Source organism: Rhinolophus sinicus, linkage group LG02 (assembly GCF_036562045.2).
Source record: "Rhinolophus sinicus isolate RSC01 linkage group LG02, ASM3656204v1, whole genome shotgun sequence".
Taxonomy (NCBI): Eukaryota; Metazoa; Chordata; class Mammalia; order Chiroptera; family Rhinolophidae; genus Rhinolophus; species Rhinolophus sinicus.
In genome coordinates, this window is record NC_133752.1 from 136,560 (window position 1) to 157,067 (window position 20,508).

Below are 20,508 nucleotides of genomic sequence, written 5' to 3' on the forward strand. Positions count from 1 at the left end.
AGTTAGCATGCAGTGCTGCTACCTGGCCTCAGACACCGTTAAAGGGGGTTGGAAAGCGCCTTTCAGCTGGTGGCTGGTTCTAACACCTGTTAGTTGGATGTTGTGCCCTTTTCCTCAAATTTCCTATCCTTTTCTACTCTTTGGGAAGGTTTTCTCAACTTCATCATATAGCCCTCCTGTTGAATTCTGAGTAGCCAGTCCCATTGCTGACATCGTCGGTGAGCAGAGGGCAGTGACCAGGTAAGTAAATTGCGAGCTCACGGAGGAGCGCATAGTCCCAGTGCGCGCGCGCGTGACCTGAAACAAAGGGGGCCTCTTACGGCGTCGGTCGTTTGACGAAAGGCACTCAGAGGGAGGGTGCTCCAGCCGAGCGCACAGTGGGGCGAGGGCCACGAGGCGGCAGGGCCTTGGGATGTTCTGGAACTGTGGGGGGGGGTCCACCATGGCCGCCGCACAGGGTCGGTCGGAGCCTCCGCGGCCACTGGAGCACTGGCCGTTGAGCCTTCGGAGCGGGGCAGGTGTGAGGACAGTCGCCCTGATTCCTGACGGGTGACACCGTGCGCTCGGGCTGCTGTCCCGAGCGAGCAAGGAGCCCGCGTGGGTTTAATCCGGGTGGGACCTTGCGGGCTCCGGGCGCGCGGAGCGGGAGGGACGTGCGGACGAAACGCGAAGGTGACGCGCGGCAGCGTGTGTGCCGGGCCACGAGCGCGGCCCGCAGCGTCGCTCGGGTTGTGCAGACCTCACGGGCGTGGCCGCCGTCCCCGTGGTGACCGTGTCTCAGGCACTGAGTCGCCACGCGTCTTTCCGCGAGAACCTCCAGGAGCGAAGACGCGCGTGAGCCCGCAGAGATGGCCTCCGCCGCCGCCCTGTCGGCGTCACTGTGCCCCGCGGAGCGCCTGGCGGTGGCGGAGGAGAGGTCGGCGCGTCCCCGCGGGGCGGCCACCCTCAGCTCCCTCCGCGTCGCGTCGCGTGGCCGAGAACAGGCAGACCTGGGTGCAGCCAAAGTAGGGGCCGTGGCGCATGAGTCTCGCTGTCCTGAGAGTCGTGAACCCTTTTGAGAATCTAAATTCAAACTATTTTTATAGTGTGTTATCGCTGTTGATTTTAAAAGCTTCCATGGTGACATGTAGCCATATAGGAATAAACCTAAAGTTTCTTTTTCTCTTGTCGTGTTGACCTGATTTCAGTGTCCCGGCCAGGAACACGCACGACATGGGTCTGCTGTCTCGGTGCGGTTGTGACGACCGTGCTGCTTGGCCAGCGTGCCGAGCCCGGCGGCCCGTCCGTCCCGGTCGCGTGTGCTCACCTCGTGTCTGTGGAGTCCCGCTGTGTGCCGGGTCCCACTGGTGAACAGGATGGAGCGTGTGGCCTTATGGGGCGAGGGGACCGGCTTGCAGCAAGGGTGATGTGGGAGGAAGGAGGGAGGGAAGGATGATCTGGGGGCCAGTGCGACTGGTTGCAGCCCGGGGTCGGGAGCAGGTTGGCGGTTTCTTAAAAAGTTGTACAACCACATGTACAACCAACCTGTGCGTGTTGTCCACACAGAGACGTGGCCGGTTTTCATAAAGCCCCAAAGGAGACAACTCGATGTCCATCTGCTGGGGGGGCAGCACAGTCACAGTGGACGCTGCTCAGAGTAAAAAGAATGAGCTGTCCCCACATGCGACAACGTGGGCGAATCTCCCACCTGCGCAGGTGACAGGAGCCGTGCGTGGCACCCCATCTACACGCTGTCCCCAATGGGCTGCTCCCTGCTGGCTGCGGCAGACGGGGCCCTGGGGGCCTCATTTCGATTGTGGTGGCGGTTTGCCAGGAGAATGCCATAGCTTACCATGTGGTCCTCGTAAAAGGTGTGCACTTATTTGTCATATGTCCTCAGTTAACCTGTTTAATAAAAGTTACCCAATACTGCGAACAATTCTGTGCCAACAAATTTGATGAAACATTTTATAAGGAAATGCAACTTTGTGAAACTAATTCAAAAATAGTTAAGATTCTTGTAAGACATAGTTAACAAAAGAAAGCACGACCTCTAGGTGTGGGCTTGCTTTCCTCTGGGGTCGGGGGGGGGGGTCACTGGGCAATGCACTTAGCAGGGTCCAGCCTGCAGGTGGGACTGTCCCCAAGGAGGGTGCTTCCAGCAGAGGCCCGCTGGTCAGCCGGCCCATGTGCTTGTCTGTGGGTAAGGATGTAACACTGACGGTGGCCGTGCTGTGGAGCCTGGTTGCTGTGTGCTGACGTTGGGAAGCGTCCTCGTGGTTCATTAGTTGTAAGAGCCAAGAGGACGGCGTGTCAGTAAGTGTGTGGTGTGCACACACGTCCCCGCCCTTAGGCTCCAGCCATAGGGACGGGCTCGCACGGGTGGGTACACTATGCCTTCGTACCTTGCTGTGCGCCTTTACTGTCCAAATCACGTGTGGTAAATGTCTGTGCTACTTTTATGCTACAAGACAACCCCAGTGCATGCACGTAAACGACAGCAGTGGGTGATTTGGGGTGGAAGGGGTGCCCACTAAATGGGGGTGTTCCAGACAGCGGAGTGGTTCCACAGACATGGGCGAGGTGGCTGTCTTGGGGGTGTCTGAGGTGAGTGCACAGGGAGGCAGGGCCTCCATGTGGCACAAGTGCCCCTGGGGCCTGGCTGTGCCCAAAAGGTGGTGGAATGCCAACCTGTGCCCTTGACAAGGCTCCAGCCAGGCAGAGTGCTGTCAGGGCCCCCAGGAGTTGGATATCGGGGGTCAGCAGGGGTGGGGGGACCCGTGGTCTTGGAGATTAATGATGCTGGTGACATCCTCATCACGAGTCTTGTCAAAGCAGTTTTGTGGAGTTGGGGGATGGAAGAAGGGAGGGAGGTGGGTGAAAGGGTCACAGAGGGGTCCTATTAAGGGGGCTAGTGGTGGTTTTTCTTCACTCACAGGAGGGAGGTGTGGAAGGTTCGGGAATGAGAAGGGCTTGCTGGAAGGGTCAGAACCCTTGGGAAGCAGGAAGTTGCCCAGACTAGGGCCCTCATGAGCCCAGGCAGACCGGAGGAGAGGGGGGTGGATGCTGCCATCCCGCCCCTGGGGCAGAGGGAGCAGGGTCCCCTTGGAGAGCTGGTACTGTGTGAGTGCAGGTGGCTGCCAAGTGGTGTCAGTGTCGGGAGTGGTGAGGCCTCAGTCACTCTCCATGGCCAAGGCAAAGCGAAGGGTGGGACACGGGCAGGCTCCATAGACGACCCACAGGGCCGGGACCCCAGGGCCAGCAGGCCCGGGGCACCGAGTGCAGCGCCAGGAGTGGGGGTGGAGACAGGGCCTTGGTCGACGTGGGGCTCAGAGGTAACATCCCAGGAGTGGAGCTTTTCTGGGTGTGATACGCTGGCTCTGCTCAGTCACAGCTACAGTTAGTTTAGCAGAGGGCCCTGGCAGAACCTGTAAAGAGACAGGCATGTGGGTGAGGTCGGCGAGCCTGAGCTGCAGGCATGGGGGTTGTTGTCACCAGAAGGCTCCCTGGAGGCCCAGAGCGTAGCATGTCACGGAGCCACCCTGCCTGGCACGCTCAACTCCGGATGGAAAGCAGCTTGCTGCAGAGCCACACTGCATTGTCTGCACACGTCCGGGCACAGCGGGCCACTCTTAGCATCCAGGAAAGTTTTCAGTCGACGAAGAGAACTGTCACCAGCTAGGTTCTCAGGAGCCAGCTGGCCTCTGGCAGGACAGGTCTCAGTTGTCGGCCCGGGGGAGTGGCATCAGTCGTTGGGCAGTACAGATGGACAGCACTGGTGCTGAGGTGACAGTCCAGGGGGGAGCTCCATGTCCCAGGTCCAGGACGGGGGACAGACTGCCAAACCAGCACAAGGCCTGGTAGTGTCTGAAACGATCCATGATTTTGTTTCACATTTTTTATTATTGGTAAATTACTTTTTTATACACATACCTAGTCATGTACAGTGAAAAATTACCTGCTGTTTGCATCCAGTACACAGCTGGCCTGTGGCATTTAACCTCCTTGGTTAGCTTTGATTGATGGTGGCAGGACGGACCTGGCTCTGACACAGGTGGCCACTGGAAGCCCTACTCAGGCCACGAGGATTCATCTTCAGAGTTTATTTTAATGAGGACAGTGTCTGGTCAGTCATTTTCGATCAATTTCCCACTTTGGAGGCTGCATGAGACGTACGTAGGACCAGGGCGTTTGCTCCTATCAGTAGGGGACAAAGTTCTGTTTTTAGCGTTATCTTCCCATTTTAAAAGTCTACTTAAATGCCTACAAATTAGGAAAATGTGATGAATTAGGACTCAGTGAGAAGGTACTGACGAGACTAGAGTGTGTAACACTTAGTCAGGGAAAGTCCCCTCCGGAGGCCAAGTGGGAGACGCGACCCCTGCTCCACCACTCAGCTGTGGGTGAGTCTGTGCCGGGCTCTGGTGAGTGACACTGCCCTGAACGTTCCGCCATGAAGCTATGAGGTAGAGTGTTTGTTAAATAGAGAGCTCCTCTTGGGTCACAGACATTTCCTTCTTAATTTGTTACGTTTTTAAAAATCAGGACTGGATAATAAATTTTATCAAACAATTTCTTTGCATTTTGGGGAAGAGCTTATTATTTTTCTCTTTGTATCTTTTGTCCCCAATTGCATTTATTTTTGTGTTAACCCTTGTAGTCCAGGGACAAATCGAGCTTGACCAGCACGGTGCCCCTTTCATACTTGCCCGTAACGTGGCTTGGTGTGTTCGCGAGTTCCATTCCAGATCTGGTCCAGTGGGAATGTTACGTTAGCTTCATGAGTCGGGTTGGAAAGGGCGGTGCTGTGTGTTTGCCTCTCTGAGAGGGTTGGTTTGATGGCTCCTAGGACGTTTGCGGGAGTCGGCCTTGAGACTGGGCCCGAGACTTCTGATGACCGAGTCGCCTCCTTAATAGTTACACGAGTAGAATATTCTGGGTTTTCTGTTTCTGCGTGCCTCATTTCTGATGAGTTAGTTTTCTAGGAATTTCCCACTTTACTGGCGTAACGTTGTTCCTAGTATTCCATTATTGGCCCCGTCATCTAGTGAGTGAAAAGCCCACTGGTTACCCTGTCCACCCCCCGCCCCCCGCCATGTTTATGGCCTTGGCTGTTTATTGCCTGCCTCCCGCATTCGCATGCAGGCCCGCACATCTGTCCTTTCCTTCACGACACATGAGTCAGCAGTGGCTAACCAGCCACCATCCGAACTGAGTAAATGAAATACAGTGAGAGGCCTCAGCCACAGCAGGCAGACTGCACGGGCCCAGGGGCCACCGTGTGGGGGCAGTGGACGCGTGAAACTCTGGTCAGCGTGCTCGAGGGCCCTGCTTCTCCCTTCATCTTCGCTCTCCTGGGACTGCCCCACATATGCCTATCAGTCCCTCCTTCCCTCCCTGTCTTCCTTTTTTCACAAATGTTATATGAGGTTCAAAGATGACCTAATAAAAAAATGCAGTTATGGAAAAACTTGGAGAGGAGCAATGCCGTAAGTTGGCTGTGGTGTAAACTTGGGTAGAGTAGTGTTGTGGCCCGTTGTTCCGGGTTGTATTTAACTTCTGTTGTCACAGCACATCTTTGCACTCACCCTTGCCATAAGGGTCCTGACTTGTGCAGGGTCCTTCCAGAGGCCGCAGGCCACCAGGTCCTCACTGCCTTTTCTGCTGCCTCCTGGCGGGCCCTTCACCTGCCCTAACCCCTGTCCTCACCTGTGCTCACCGGCCCCTGGGCCTCAGTGGCACCAAACTGCCACAGAGACCTGCCTGTGTCTCCTTGGTTGATGCTGACTCTTCACTCGCATTTACTCCTGTCTTTCTTTTGGTTGTTTTAAGAAGTCGGCGAACAGCCGTGTTGACTGAGCTGGGGCACGGGCTCTGGACGGCACATGAGAGTGACGCCTCCGTCTTGTGTCTCCACAGGCTTCAAGATGTAGCAGAGGCTCCAGGTGCCATGTACAGGTAAACACAACTGAAACTTGGATTTTTCTCTTCTTTCAGTGCATGCAAACACGTGACATTTACCTTGAATTACACTGTGAGTAAATTGTAGCCACAGAAAAATCCACCTCCTTGTAACTTCTTTAAAATGTAATTTCTGAGAGCATTAGAGCAGATTAGTGCACAGTTATTCCTATAAATTCAAATTCTCTCTTGATTAATAGTTTTGATTGACTCTGTTGTGCTGTTGCCTTCATGGGACTCACCTAAAAATTCTATTAACTTAATTACGGGGCTGTGCATCTCACACAAGTGACATGAAATGACAGGTGCCGTTTCTGTGCTAGAAAATGGACAAAGAGCACAGGACGGAAGGAGGGCGCAGAGTGAAGGACAGTGTGCCGAGAGGAGCAGCGGGGCAGGACCAGTGAGACCACACAGGAGCCCGGGTGCCTGATGCAGGGGCAGGCGGCGTCTGGAGGTGAGACACGGGTGTGCGCCTCCATGCGGGACATGTTCGCCGTCTCCGCTGCTCCCCTGGTCTCCGCCCTGGGAGACAGGCCGGGCCAAGGGCGCCGCGGGCCTGCTGCCGGGGGTGTCACGGACGGCTCAGGACCCACAACCTGCCACCACTTTCCTCCTCGGGTCAGGTGGGCATGCTACATGCTGTTCCGTGTCCAGTGTCTGGCACTGCGCAGGGGCCTCCAAGCACAGCCGTGTGGCTGGTGACAGCGGGCTGGTGACACTGGGCCTCTGCACCTCCTCAGTGCCCCTCCCCATGGGTCTGAGGACAGGAGGCACCGCTCTGGGCTCCGCATGCAGGGTGTGGGGACAAAGCCAGGAGAGCAGTTTCCAGGTTCTCGGCCTCACGTGGGAAGGTGCTGGCTCGGGTAGTAGATGGCCATCAGCTGTAACCAGTTGGCCATTAGCCACTGATATAACTGTCGTAGCTGAGCTAGGTTGGTTGGTTGGTTGGTTGGCAGGTTGGCAGAGAAGCAGACTGCGGATTGCGGCTAGCAGGTGGGGTTAGCAAGCACAGATGGCGGATTACGGGTCGTGTGGATCCTACTTCCTGTGTCTCGTTCGGCTGCCAGCGAGACTGGGGTGCAGGAAGACCCCTCGTTGGGGTACTGGCAGATGTTTGCTTTTGTGTCTCGACCAGCCACCACCGAGAGTATAGTGGTATGACTCCCCTATCTGTGGCTCCGTGGGTGTTCCCTTTTGGCCTCACCATGTCCTGCGTTCTTGTGTGGGGAGTGGGAGCTGAGTCCCCACATTACAAGGTCCCAGCAGGGGCTAGGCTGCAGCCTGGGCCAGGGAGCAGGCGCTCTTGTGTCCGAAGGTGGCAGGTCAGTGGGCAGAAGGCTGTTTCCCGGGCTGGTCTGGGCTGGCCCTCAGCCAGGCTCTGCATTCAGCCGCTTGCCCTCCGTCTTTCCTTGCTTTTTATGACCCTGACGGGGTTGAAAGTGACCTCCCTCACTCAGGGCTTATCTGCTGTTTCCTGGTCGTGAGACGCAGCTGTGCCCTTTCCGCAGGAGGCACACCTGTCGTCCATCTGGTTTCTGCCTGGGTGTCACCTGGTCACTCAGTAAGTGATGTCTGGGGTTGCTCCACCCTGAGCCCCCCTCAGCTGAGTGTTTGCTCGGGGTGCTCTGAGATTTCGGAACCTTCTGTTCCTCAGCAAAATCTCGCCACTGTTAGGCGCCCATGAATCATTCCTGAATAACGTCCCTGCAGTTACTGCCATGAAGGGTGACTTTCCACTTCCACATTTCCCAGCTCAATGTTCTCGCACAAGGACACGTGTCCCTTTCTTTCTCTGTCTCAGTGTGGATTCAGGGCTTCTGTGTTGTTTTGTGGTTTATAATTTGGTTGGTTCTGTCACTGCTTCTTCTGATGCTCCATTCTGCCCATGTGTGACTCCAGGTTCTGTTCCATTCCTGCCCAGCCCTGGCTCAGCCATATGTCTCAGTACCTCGCTTCCTCAGCGTGGACAGTGGTGTGTGCAGCACACAGGACCTGGGGCTACGGGCAAACGGTCACTCCCAGGCCCTTACACAGAGCTGGGAACATGCGTGCTTGAGTCCACACTCACGAGCATGCACGTTTCTCTCTATGTACCACCTACATGGAGTCATTGCCCATGGTCCCCACAAAGGAGACTCAGACTTGGATCCTGACAGAGGACACGTGAACCCTCGTAGCCTGAGGGAGGTGCAGAAACTGATAACCTGAGGAGATGAAGACCCTGATCCCAGTGACGGAGACGGGAACCCTGATCCCAGTGATGGAGACGGGGACCCTGATCCCAGTGATGGAGACGGGGACCCTGATCCCAGTGATGGAGCTGGGGACCCTGATCCCAGTGATGGAGACGGGGACCCTGATCCCAGTGATGGAGACGGGGACCCTGATCCCAGTGATGGAACGGAGACCCTGATTCCATTGGAGGAGACATGGACCCTGATCCCAGTGATGGAGATGGGGACCCTGATCCCAGTGATGGAGACGGGGACCCTGATCCCAGTGATGGAGCCGGGGACCCTGATCCCAGTGATGGAGACGGGGACCCTGATCCCAGTGATGGAGACGGGGACCCTGATCCCAGTGGAGGAGACGGGGACCCTGATTTCAGGATGGAAACGGGGACCCTGATCCCAGTGGAGGAGACATAGACCCTGGTTCCAGGATGGAGACATGGGCCCTGGTTCCAGGATGGAGACATAGACCCTGATCCCAGTGGAGGAGACGAGAACCCTGATCACAGTGGAGGAGATGTGGACCTGATCCCTGTAGAGGCTTAGAGGCCCTGCCTTGCCAGTCTCATTGTGGAGTGTGTTTCTGGCTTTGGTTTCCGTTTGGCGGTCAGTTATTTGGTGGCAAGAGGAGGTCATATTGCTGTGTGGTGCTGTGTGGTCAGTGTTCGCACATCGCTGAGCACGTCCTCGTACTCCTAGTGAACTGAAGACACACAGCAATACCGTGCAGGCAGCCAGGGACCTTGCTCCCTTGGGGCTTAGCGGCATCACAGGACACTACTTACGACTGGTACCCTCCTGCTTTCTGCTTTGCTTTCTGTGAACGTTTTGGGGGTTTATCCTCTCTTAGGTGTTACCATCTTTTCCCAGCCCCCACGGTGGTGCTTGGTCCTTCTTCTCTGAGCCATGTCCCAGCTCAGAGTTACGTGGCCGAGGCTTCTGAAATACTTGGTGAGGACAGTGTGCAGCCCTGTGGGTCAGGCCTCACCAACGCGAGGTTATGTCGTGTGGGGTTTGGGTAGCAGAACCGTTTGACCTGTAGGAGCCACTGTTGAATGTTCTAGAGTTTCATATCATCTTTACTAAAGTGCTAGCAAGAGCGGCGAACCTTCCCACAGACACACCTGTGTCTGCAGTGGGCAAGGTTGTCTCCTGTCGGGACTGTGAAGGGGGCATAGGAGAGAGTTAGGTGAGCAGCCAGAGGTGCCTCTTTCGTGTTGTACATAACTTCCTGTGGAAATTTCAGAGCGTCGTTGCTGGTTCTGCACGGGAGGTGTATCTGGCGGTCTCACTGAATGCATTCATTCGCTCTCCTAGTTCGCTGATTCCCGTGGGTTTGAGTGTAGGGGACGGTCATGTCCAGAGTGCCCTCCCCTCTGGCCCTGCGCCTCCTCACCTGGCTGCGGGGCCCTGGTCAGGCCGCCACGCCACACCACATTCTCTTTCTCCCCCTGGTGCCTCATCCGAATGGAAACGTCGGAGGACACCTGAGCAGTGTGCGTTGCCTTCTTTCCCCTTTTTAAATAGCATTGAACCCGGTGGCCCTGAGCTGTATGTGCTGTGGCCGCCAAGTGAGGCCCCTGCTGTCCGGCTGGCCATCTGCCCACCCTTGCAGCACGGCCAGCCACCCCTGGTGATGTCATTGGCCTTTTAGGTCGCAGTGTCTGTTTCTGGGTCCTTTGTGTAGAATTCTCTCAGTACTGCTGGTTTTGAAAGCCCTCGCTGGAGTCCTGCTCTGGGTCAGGCACCTGTATTTGTCCTTCCTGCTGCGGTAACAAATTACCATGAGCTCGGTGGCTAAACATGTTACCTGGCAGTTCAGGTCGCAGGTGCAAAACAGGGCTCATGGGGAGAACCCCATTTTGCACCTGCGACCTGAACTGCCAGGCGTCCAGGGCTGGCTTTTTCCGGAGGCTCCAGGGGAGAACCCCACCCTCGTCTTCTCCAGCATGTGGGGCGCCCGTATCCTCAGCTCGTGGCCCCAGCTTCACGCCAGCAGCGCAGCACGGCCCAGTCTCTCTCTGACTGACTCGCCTGCCTTCCGCCCATGAGGACCCTGTGATGACATGGGGTCCACCGAGGGATCCAAGACCATCTCTCATCTCAAGGACCTTTTGCCATGTGAAGTGACATACGGGTTTTGGTTAGGACATTGACCTTTTTGCGGCTGCTTTTCCTCCTGGCACAGCATTGCGCTAGGCTCAGGAGATGCGATGACAAACCCTGCCCTCATGGAGCCTGTGGTCCAGCAGGAGAGACAGTTAAAGCTGCAACAGCCTCACAAGGGGACAAAGCAGGAAGGGCAGCCCCTCCGCCAGGCATAGAGCGCATGGTGGCACTTTGGTACAGGCGTGCCTACTTTCCAGCCCCGTGTTGTGTGCTGCACTGGTGTCCCGTAGGCCAACAGAGCACCTCAGGCGCTGCCAGTGCTGCCCAAGGTAGGAGGCGTGTCTGTGTGCCCCCAGCTCCAGGCCCAGGGCCACTGCAGCCCAGGCACGTGGTCCTGGGCCTGGTTGGGTCTTCTTTGCACTGGGAGGACAGTCTGGAGCCCCTGCTGGTTAGATAAAGCAGCTCTCAGCCAGCCAGTCCACCATACGCTTTTCTGTGTTGCTGTTTCAAACAATTGCAGTGGACATCTTTTGAGCGTGTCCGGTTAGTATGGTAAATTTCCAGAAATGGAACTGCTCGTGCTCAATTTGAGCACATGTGGGTGGCGGCCCCTCTGGCTACCTGCTTCCCGATCTTTCCTGATGTCAGAATGATACCTGGTGTGGCCTCATGTCTTAGAGAACCCGTTTGCTTGTCAGCCACTCTGATCTCCAGATCGAGGGACTTTGTTCCTGGTTCAGGTTCATCCAGTGCCACCCTCACTAGCGTCCCTCGGGCTTCAGGGTCTGGGAGCCTGAAGTGGAAGAGGGGGTGCCCGTCCCCTGCAGTCAGTCCTGCCCCTGCCGCCCAGGTCTGGGTTCCAGGCCCTTCTGCTCCCCAGCCTCTCTTCCTGCAGCGTCACACACCACCCTCCCTGCACCGCCTGCCCCACCAGCTTGCTTTTGCTCAGCCCACAGCAGGAGGAGAGGGTCGGGAGCTCAGAACTGCAAGGGGGTCAGTGCAGGGCCATAAAGGGTGAGCAGCACTGCATTTGCAGAGGGCTGGCCCCTGGGGATGAGACAGGCTGGACTGTCACCATGTCTCACAGATGGGGAGTTGACACGTCTTAGACTTGGCCCAGGTGTGGTGCTGGCCTCGGCTGCCCTCTGCACCCTGAGCCGCCTCCTAGAGGGACATACTGCCACTTGATTTACATCGAACCTAAACCGTTCATGTAATCTACCAGAGTATTTTAGATATTAGTTAATGTGCATTTTTCTCTTGCAGAAGCCAAAGATGTTGACCAGAAAGATTAAACTCTGGGACATAAACGCCCACATCACCTGCCGTCTGTGCAGCGGATATCTCATTGACGCGACCACGGTGACTGAGTGTCTGCATACGTGTATGTGCAGAACATTCTAGAACATGGCCTTTGACAGCTGTGTGTGTGATCAAGTGTCTGCATATGTGCGGAATGTTCTAGAACGTGGCCTTTGACAGCCGTGTGTTCGTGCGAGTGACCAAGTGTCTGCATATGTGTATGTGGGGAATGTTCTAGAACATGGCCCTTGACAGTTTCTAGCTGTGACTTCTTTGATATTTTGGCTTTTCTTTACCAAAAAGTTTTTAGCTCAAGTACAAAGCAGGGCACAGAAGCAGAAATAAAGAGGGTCTAGAAGATAGAAGAATTATCTCAAATTAAAAATACTATGGGTAATTTCAACAGAGGTGTCATTTTAAGGAAGCTAAATATTACAGGAAAATTTCAGTTACTTTCATACAACGGCTAACCTGTGGTGTGACAATATTCATTTCCAGTGGGCAGAAATGCTTGTTTTTAAAATATCCAAAAGAATTTTGTAAACTGTGAAACAGAGGACTCTGGCGGTGCAGTGCCGGCACGCAGCCAGTAAGCCGTGTTTGATGCTCAGCTTGTGCTGACCTTGCACTTTTCTCTTTTGTAAACATTACCTCAGCTGAAAAGCAGGCAGCGTGACTTACCTGGGACTGAGGATGCTGAGATGCCGGGAAGGGTCTGTCTGCCGACTGTACACACTTTCTTTAGATCCTTAACATAGAATGAACGGCTATAGTATAAACGAGTTTTCATCCTATGTTTTGAACTTTAGAAAATAAAGTATTTGCCAATCTTGATAGAATTGTTATTTTGAAGTAAATTGTATATTTAGATATTGGTAGGCATAACTTGTTATTTTCACTGAATTTTATCTAACTTGACTGCACAAAGGAAACCTTGTGATCTTTTAGGCTAACTTAGAAGAATTTTAACTGTTGGTCCCTGTAGTGGTCGCGACTCTGGACTGCGGGCTCCTGGTCCTGACACTCCCTCGTCCCTCTTGTCCCTAAGCCGCCAGCCTGTTGAGTGAGGCAGCAGGCTGGGCAGTGGGAAGCCTGCCCTGTGGGGACCTGACCCCCGGGTTGTGGTGCCTGCCAGCTGTGGCGTGGGCTGAGTGCGGGCGGAGGTGGTGCCTCCATTGTGCACTGGCTTTCTGACGGGAATGTGCTTTGACGCAGTCTGCCGGAGCTGCCTGGTGAAGTATCTGGAGGAGAACAACACGTGTCCCACATGCAGGATTGTCATCCACCAGAGCCACCCGCTGCAGTACATCGGGTAAGGACTGCCGTGCCGCGAGCCTGCGGCCCGCGCCTCCCAGCAACACTGGCTCCGGCTGAGCCACTGCAACCCCCCAGGAACCAGCTGGCTTTCTCTGGTTTCTCGCTCAGTTGGCCGAAGTCGGTCTGAGGTGGGCAGCAGCCCTAGACCCACCTTCCTGCTACAGGACAGTGGTCCCAGGCCATGCTGCCACCCCTAGGGGTCTTTGGGAGACTGGGTCCGTTGGAGTCAGCGCAGTTTCCGAGGGGGCAGGAGGTGCTTACATGTGGCTCTTGGCAATAGTTTTAAATGACTTCCAGATTTGGGGCCATTCTAAGGGAAGTGACACAGTCCCCACACCACGTGGGAGCAGCATAGGTAGGACTGAAGATAAGTTTTGAAGGAAGAGAGATGTGTGTGTTTTCACTCCTAAGATTGTGCCATGTGTGCATAGAATTAAAAAATTTGAGCAGCTTAAATCAGCACAAGGAGAAACTGTTCCCGTGTCCGGAAGTGGAAACCGCCAAGCCCAGGAGCCCCTCAGGCCCCGGAGTCCCCCACTAGGCCCGAGAGCCACCCCCAGGCCTGCAAACCCTGCCTCAGCCCGTCTTCTTTCCGTTTCCACCACGGGCTGGCACAAACAACAGTGTGCACTCACCTGTTCTCCAGCCTCCTCCAGGCAGGACCAGAATGTTGTTTCAGGTGGACATCGTGGGTGTCGCTCAGGATGTGTCACGTAGGCCTCTCTGGCCGCCACGCCTGGGAGCAGAGTACAGTGTTGGGTGGGGTGCCTTCTCGTACTCTCCTGCTGGTTGTGTAGTAGAGGCTTCTGCCCGCGTGGCCTGTGGGCGCCTGTGCCTGGCTTCGCAGGTGTGGCATTTTGCCGGGGGCGGGGGTCTCTGGAGGGGCCTCTTGGCTTGTCGCCCCCGTTATCAGTGATCATGGGCCTCCTCCCGACGTTACCTGGCCATCTGGGTCCGGGGAGCTGGCAGTTCACGGCTGCGTCATTGCCCTCCTGGGTTGTTGGTTTTCTGCTCAGAAGAAGTGCTTCATGTTTTCTGGACCCCAGTTGTGGGTACACATGCACGTTTTCTGTCTTGGTATAGTTTGCAGAGCTGGGGGTTTCGCTTTCCCCATGTGAACTACTCAGGGCAGGTGGGGGAGGCCTTGGAACGGCTCCTTCTGTCAACGTGCGGGTCCTTGCCCTGTGCTCTGGGGCGGGCAGGGCCCAGGGCACAGTGCAGTTGCCACGGCATGGGCCTCAGGTCCCTGGCTTCTCTCTGCGGCGACCATGTGGTGACCAGGACCAGAGAACTGGATACAGATGCTCAACCTGAGGCCCATTCTCCCAGGAAGCCCATCCCTCACTCCCAGGGCTCCGCCTAGAACCGCACTGGCTGGGGTGCACCAGTTTCCCATCCTGACACCAGCTGTGCAGGACCTGTCCCCACACAGCCGGCCTGGCTGGGCCGCCTGCTCTGGTTCTGCTACCCCCAGCGGACCACACGATTGTCTGGGAGGGGGTGGGGTGGGCTGGGGCGGGGCCTGGCGGTGGTGCGGGACGAGGGGACAGACGAAGCTCAGCTCGCACGTCTGGGTCTCGCCGTGTAGCCAGGGCTCTGGCTGCGTGGGTCTGGGAGAGCCCGTGCGTGAGTGCAGTGAGGGGAGCCGGCAGCATGGGGTGTGAACGTGGAAGCTGCAGAGGTGACCTCTGTTTCAGGGGCTGCCACCAGGAGCCTGCGTGTGTCTGGGCACCAGGAGAAATGCCCCTGCTGCCCTGTGCCTGCGCACACCTTCCCTGAGGAGGGGGCCCCAACCCTGCACTCTGGGCCCTGTGGCTCCTCAGCCGGACAGGTCGCTCAGAGGACCCAGGTGTCGAGCTCTGGCAGTGGTTCAGCCCGGCGTCCTCTCCTTATGGACCGGAGAGCTTTACGAAAAGTTGGTGGGGTGTCGTAGGGTGCACTGAGGGTGTCTTTGTGTGTGTGTGTGTGTTACCCACGTGTACATGTGCTCGACGTCACAGTGGAAGTGTGTTTCTTAGCGTGGTCATGGTCAGGAGAATTTGGGAAGCCTGCTTTAGTCTGGCACAGTACACTGTCCCTGGAAACTTCGAAGACTTGGAAACTTCCAAGTCTGGGGCCCACTAGAATGTGTGCTGTCCAGCAGGCAGAGGGCACTGGCCACCAAAAGGACGTTACTTAAAATGTGTTGTTACTTAAAATGTTCATAAACAGCTAGAACAGAAATTAAATGATGCATCGGTTCAGTTCAGGTGAAACTTGCTGGAGCAAAATGCAGCCCAAGCTGCAGATTCGTGCTTGTGGGGTTTGATGTTGTGCGTGGGAATGTGCGTGCGTGCAGTGTCCTCGTTTCTGGCTCACCCGCCCTGTTCTCTTTGCCAGTCACGACAGGACCATGCAGGACATTGTTTACAAACTGGTCCCAGGCCTCCAGGAAGGTAAGTGTCACGGGGTCCGCAGGGTGGTTCTGGGCTGGCGAGAGCCCCTCTTGTGGCACACGCACCATCCCTCGTCCCTACCCTTCCCTCGGGGGCATCTCGTGTGCTGGTTCATCTGTCGTCTGTCACTCGTGTGCTTCTTCACTCCAGAAGCACTGGGTGCGTGTGGGGCTGCCGTGTCTGGGCAGTGCCGGCACAGCCTGCAGCAAGGGTGCCGTAAAGCTGACCTGTGGTTACAGTCAAATCTCTCCGAGTGAAAAAGCGGTGTTATGTAGGACAGGTGCCCTGCCCTGGAGGGGAAATGGCTCTTCTGTTTAAAACTCCTGCAGTTCTGAACACTGAGGCTGTCACTGCCCTTCTGAGGGTGGAGGGGGTGCCGCAGTACATCAGCCTCTGAGTTCATTCACTGCGGACGCTGGGCTGGCGGGTCCACTTTCTCTCAGAGGTGACGTGTGTGAGGGACTCACGTAGGCTATGTTTTCTTGCTAAACTTCAGGAGGGGGTTACAGTTGACACCACGGCTTCCTCCGCTAGTCAGTAGGGGTCCATCTGGCCTTTACAACTCGGAGTAACTCTGTAAAAGTCTCCTTTCACTGCACAGAATTCATTCACACGGAACCGAAATTTCCTGAGCAAATGTACATAGAAACCATCATCTTACGATAAGGGCCTACGCCTGGGAACAGCAAAGACTGCATCAGAATAAAATACTGACACCTTAAAAAATCATCATAGAATATTTTAAACATAAAAAGTGGCAGGATCAGAGTCCCACAGAGAATCACAAAGTCTGTCCAGAGCTGGCGGCCGCTGGGGACTCTGGGAGCCACAGTCGAAGTTCGTTGTCTTCTCATCAGTAGCAGCTCAAACTCTGTATTCCCCGTCTGCGGTTTTCTTCATGCGATATTTGTGAACAGAGTTTCAGTGAGATTCAGTGCCCACTTAAAGTGAAAAGTTACGTGTTAATTTTATTTCATAGCGGAAATGAGAAAACAGAGGGAATTCTACCACAAGTTGGGCATGGAAGTACCTGGAGACATCAAGGGGGAGACTTGTTCTGCGAAGCAGCACCTGGACGCCCATCGCAACGGTGCGTAGGGCACGAGCCTGCTGGGCAGGGCTCTGCTTCCCAGGGCCGCTGCCTGCCGAGCCTGGCTCCTCACCCTCCCCTCGGGCGTCTTGCAGGTTAATGGGTAACGCTTCGCAGTGAACGAGTGGGAGGGTGCTGAGGATTCGAAGTTTTCTCCATCTTTCGGGTGCTGATGGGGACGGTGGTTGCAGACAGGAGGGTCATGTGGTGGGTGAAGTGAGGGCAGGTGGGGGGGTCCCCCAGAGTTCCTGGAGGTGGGGTGCAGAGGGGCACAGGAGTGTGGAAGGTGGGCTTCAGTTTTTGTGTTTTATTCTAGGATGGCAAAGTAACATTTTGTCTGATATAAAATTAATGGTATTAAAATCTGTACATATCATAACAATTCAAATCTTTGATGCCATGGTATTTTTCTGGTGAACCACAGAATTCCTCAGAAAGTTTAGAGGGCCCTGCGTACTTCTAACCATCTGAGGAGGGGGAGGTCCTGCGGGCGTCGGGTCCCCTGGGAGGCGCCGAGTGTCTTGTCCCCATTTATCTGAGCTGGAGTCTTAATTTTAAAAGTGGTGCAGGGACAGTGAAGGCCATGAGGCCATGGGTTACTTGATGGTGGCGGTGGAGGTAAGGCGTTGAGTGGTGCTGGGGTGGCTGGAGCTGCCGTGTGCCCCTCACTCGCTCCACAGACCACACGCAGTGACCCCGCTTCTGGGGGCGCCCTGACGGTGGGGACACGGAGTGTCCTCAGAAGTGCTGCCGACCACATCCTCTGACCTCGTGTGTGGTTCATGGTGCAGACCCTCATTACACAGATTTTTTCTTACAGTGTTTCTAGTATATTGTAGAGTTAAAAAATAATGGTTGAACATTTTGGGTTTCATAACACCATATGCTCTGTTTTTATCACAAGGTGAAACCAAAGCAGATGACAGTTCGAACAAAGACGCGTCAGAAGAGAAGCAGGAGGAGGACAGCGATTACCACAGGAGCGACGAGCAGGTGGGTGACCGCAGGGTGTCCCTTAACGCTGTGACAGACAGAAGCGCGCTGGGGACTTTTCCCTGGGGTGTGTTCTTGTTTAAAAAAGAAAAAGTCAGAGAAGGAAAGAAAGTGGAGACCTTAAACTGTTAGTACACTTTCTTAGGTTTCCCTGCCAACTCCTTTCTCTCTGCAGTAACATGTGCTCCCTGCAGAACATTTTAAATAGAAGACGTTGAAGCTCACGCTCCGTTGACTTTGGGTCTTCAGCCCAGTCCCCAGCTTGTCACTGAGAAGTTTGGTGCCAGGCATTTTTGGTGCGCACGCAAATGTTATGTCAACTGAATCCAGTAGTGCGGTAAAAGAAAAATTTAAATGTAACATTGAGGAATCTATTCATGTCACTTACTGCATTATTAGATTAAAAAAGAAAAGTAAGCCATCGCAGGGGTGCTGTAATGGGATCTGATAAAATCCTGTACCCATGTCCACCTGCCTCTTGACCGTGGCTTCTGAATTGGGACTCCATGACGCCCATCCTACGTTAGATGGAACAGAATCGTCTCATTAATATCAGAAACAAGGAAATGTCCACCGTTAGCTATTAGCATGATTTTGAAGATCTAGCCCCCATGCAGGAGGGAAACAAAGAAACGAGATGCGTGTGGGACGCCCCGCGTTCTCTGATCAGACCGTTGACTGACATGTAATCTGAGACTGTCCGCTATAAAACTGTCCGAGTGCAGGTTGCTCATCCGAGTGATAATAATCGTGTACGTAGGTGGGGCACCTCACTCACATAAGTAAGAGAATCTTCAAAGCAGCCTAACAAGAAAGTGCGCGGCCTAAGTGAGGACGCTGAGACCTTAGGGAAGAACATAAGAGGCAAGTCAGGAGTTGGACGCAAAGCCTGACGGTAAGGTGTGCGTGCTCCCTAGACTAAGCGCAGTGGCTGCCATTTAGTCACTGATGGTGGATTTCGGCCGCTGCTTCTGAAGCTCATCCAGGAGAGGGAAGGCTCAGGACCAGCCATGAGGACGAGCAGTGCAGGCCGCATGCGGGTGTGTGGAGATGTGCGCACACATGCTGTATATGTATGCATCCCACACTGCTCTGGACCTGTGTGCGTAACACACAGAGTGCACACCTGTGACTATATGGGCCCAGGTGTTTCTCAGAGACAGAATAGTGCAGTTTGGATCCAAGACTAGAATCACAGAACCTTAATTTCCCGGTTTGTATACTTGTGTGCTGTGAAAGTCCCCTGAGCGTTGCACAAAAGCGGGTGTGTCTGCGGGGATGTGGGTTGTGATCAGTTGCATTTCAGGTCAGTGGAGAAGAGAATAGACTGGAGGGGAAAGGGCACCCCCCGAGGCCAGGTGTCACCCGCTTTCCTGGGCTCACACTCGGCTGAGGGGCGGCGTCGCCCATGTGGCCACTGGGCTCTGTGCCTGCCCCCTCCCTCTTGGGCAGCCCTGTTCCCAAGCCCCGCTTGTCCCCTCCCTCTCGTCCCCGCAGCTCCCTGACACCCCGTCCCCCCTGCAGATGGCTGCCCAGACCTCAGACTAGGAGAGCGTGGTGCTGGGGTGAAAGAAGGCAGAGGGCTGGGGGCCGTGGGCTTCCTGGTCGGGGTGCTCCCTGGGGACGGGGTGTGTCTGCTTGGGCAGCCGCAGGCACTCATCCCATGAACCACAGCATCTCCCTTTGTCGGTCTCACCTGTGGGGTGGGTTTGGGGACACTTCTGTTCACATGGAGGGAGCCTCCCTTTCCTGTTCCTTTTTTTCCCCAGAATGTCTGCTGTGAATGGTGTTGAATTTTACCAGCTGCTTTTCAGCGTCTGTTGACATAGTGTGTAATAAACTGCATAGGTATTTTCCTATTGGTAAACCACTCTTATATTCATTCTTGGGATAAACTGAATTTGATCTTAATTTTTAAAACACATTTCTGGATTTGCTAATATGTATGTAGCATTATGTCTATATGCTGAAACTGAGACTAGCCTATACTTCTCCTGTTTTTCTTGTGTACATCTGTAGTTTTGGGGTTGAGGTTATCTGAGTCTCACCACTGGTGAGTCCCTCGTCCCATTTTTCATTCTCTGGGAAAGTCTATATAAGATCGTGATTGTCGGTTTTTCGGACCTTTTGTTCCTTTTCTGACTTGATTGACTCTGCGTATAGTTTCCAACTATACTTAGTTCTAAACACTTTTAAATTTTCATTATGATTTCTTTTTTGACCCAGGGGTTATTTTTTAAAGTACGTATTGAAAATTCTAAACATCAAATCTTTCTGAAAAGCTACAGTAATCAAGATACTGTGTTATAGGCATTAAGGGAGACTTTAAATCAATGGAACAAATTCTAGAGTCTAGAAATAAACCCTCAGATCTATGGTCTTTGCTTTTCAACAAAGGTGACGAGACTCTATGCTGAGAGGGTAGTGCGTGTTCTTACAAAGGGTGCGGGGATAGTTGGAAGTCCACATGCAAAAGGATTGCTGTATGCCCCTACCTCACACCATGCACAAAGGTTAACTCAAAATACAAGAGCCAACACCTTCAGCCTTTTACAAGGAAACATGAGAGAAAACTCTTCAGGACCTGGACTTGGGTTTAGGCCTCGAGTTCTCAGATTCAACACCAGGAATACAACCCATGAGAGAAAAGCGATGACTTAACTTCATCAAATTAAATACTGCTGCTCTATGAAGACACCATTAAGAAAATTGAAAAATAGGTCACAGATCAGAAGAAAATATTTGCAAATGATATTTCTGGTAAACGACTTGTATTAGAATATCTAATTCCTATAGCTCAGTAAGGAGCTAATCCAATTAAGAAATGAGCAAAAGGGGCGGATGAATGGTTCAGTTGGTGAGAGCGCGATCTCTGAACAGCAGGGTTGCTGGTTCGATTCCCACATGGGCCAGTGAGCTGCTTCCTCCACAACTAGATTGAAGACAACGAGCTGCTGCTGAGCTTCTGGAGGGGTGGCCGGATGGCTCAGTTGGTGAGAGCGCGAGCTCTCAACAAGGTTGCCGGTTCAACTCCCACAAGGGATGGTGGGCTGCGCCCCCTGCAACTAGATTGAAAATGGCAACTGGA

The 20,508-nt window shown here is 54.3% G+C and overlaps 1 protein-coding gene across 5 annotated transcripts in view; it reads left to right on the forward strand.

The window, feature by feature from the left end:
- Positions 1-20,508, forward strand: part of PCGF3 (polycomb group ring finger 3) — a 46,877-nt gene that overhangs the window by 7,745 nt on the left and 18,624 nt on the right. For 4 of the 5 annotated variants that reach the window (XR_012492132.1, XR_012492133.1, XM_074319907.1 and 1 more), the window contains 7 exons: positions 5,899-5,937; positions 6,264-6,397; positions 11,550-11,667; positions 12,801-12,897; positions 15,282-15,337; positions 16,317-16,427; positions 17,332-17,420. Coding sequence is in view for 3 of the 5 variants with exons in the window: in XM_074319907.1 (XP_074176008.1) it covers positions 11,559-11,667; positions 12,801-12,897; positions 15,282-15,337; positions 16,317-16,427; positions 17,332-17,420 (462 nt within the window). In the remaining 2 variants the exon portion in view is untranslated. Of the gene's footprint in view, positions 1-5,811; positions 5,938-6,263; positions 6,398-11,549; positions 11,668-12,800; positions 12,898-15,281; positions 15,338-16,316; positions 16,428-17,331; positions 17,421-20,508 lie in introns of all 5 variants that reach the window. The other variant, XM_074319916.1, reaches the window with a different exon arrangement.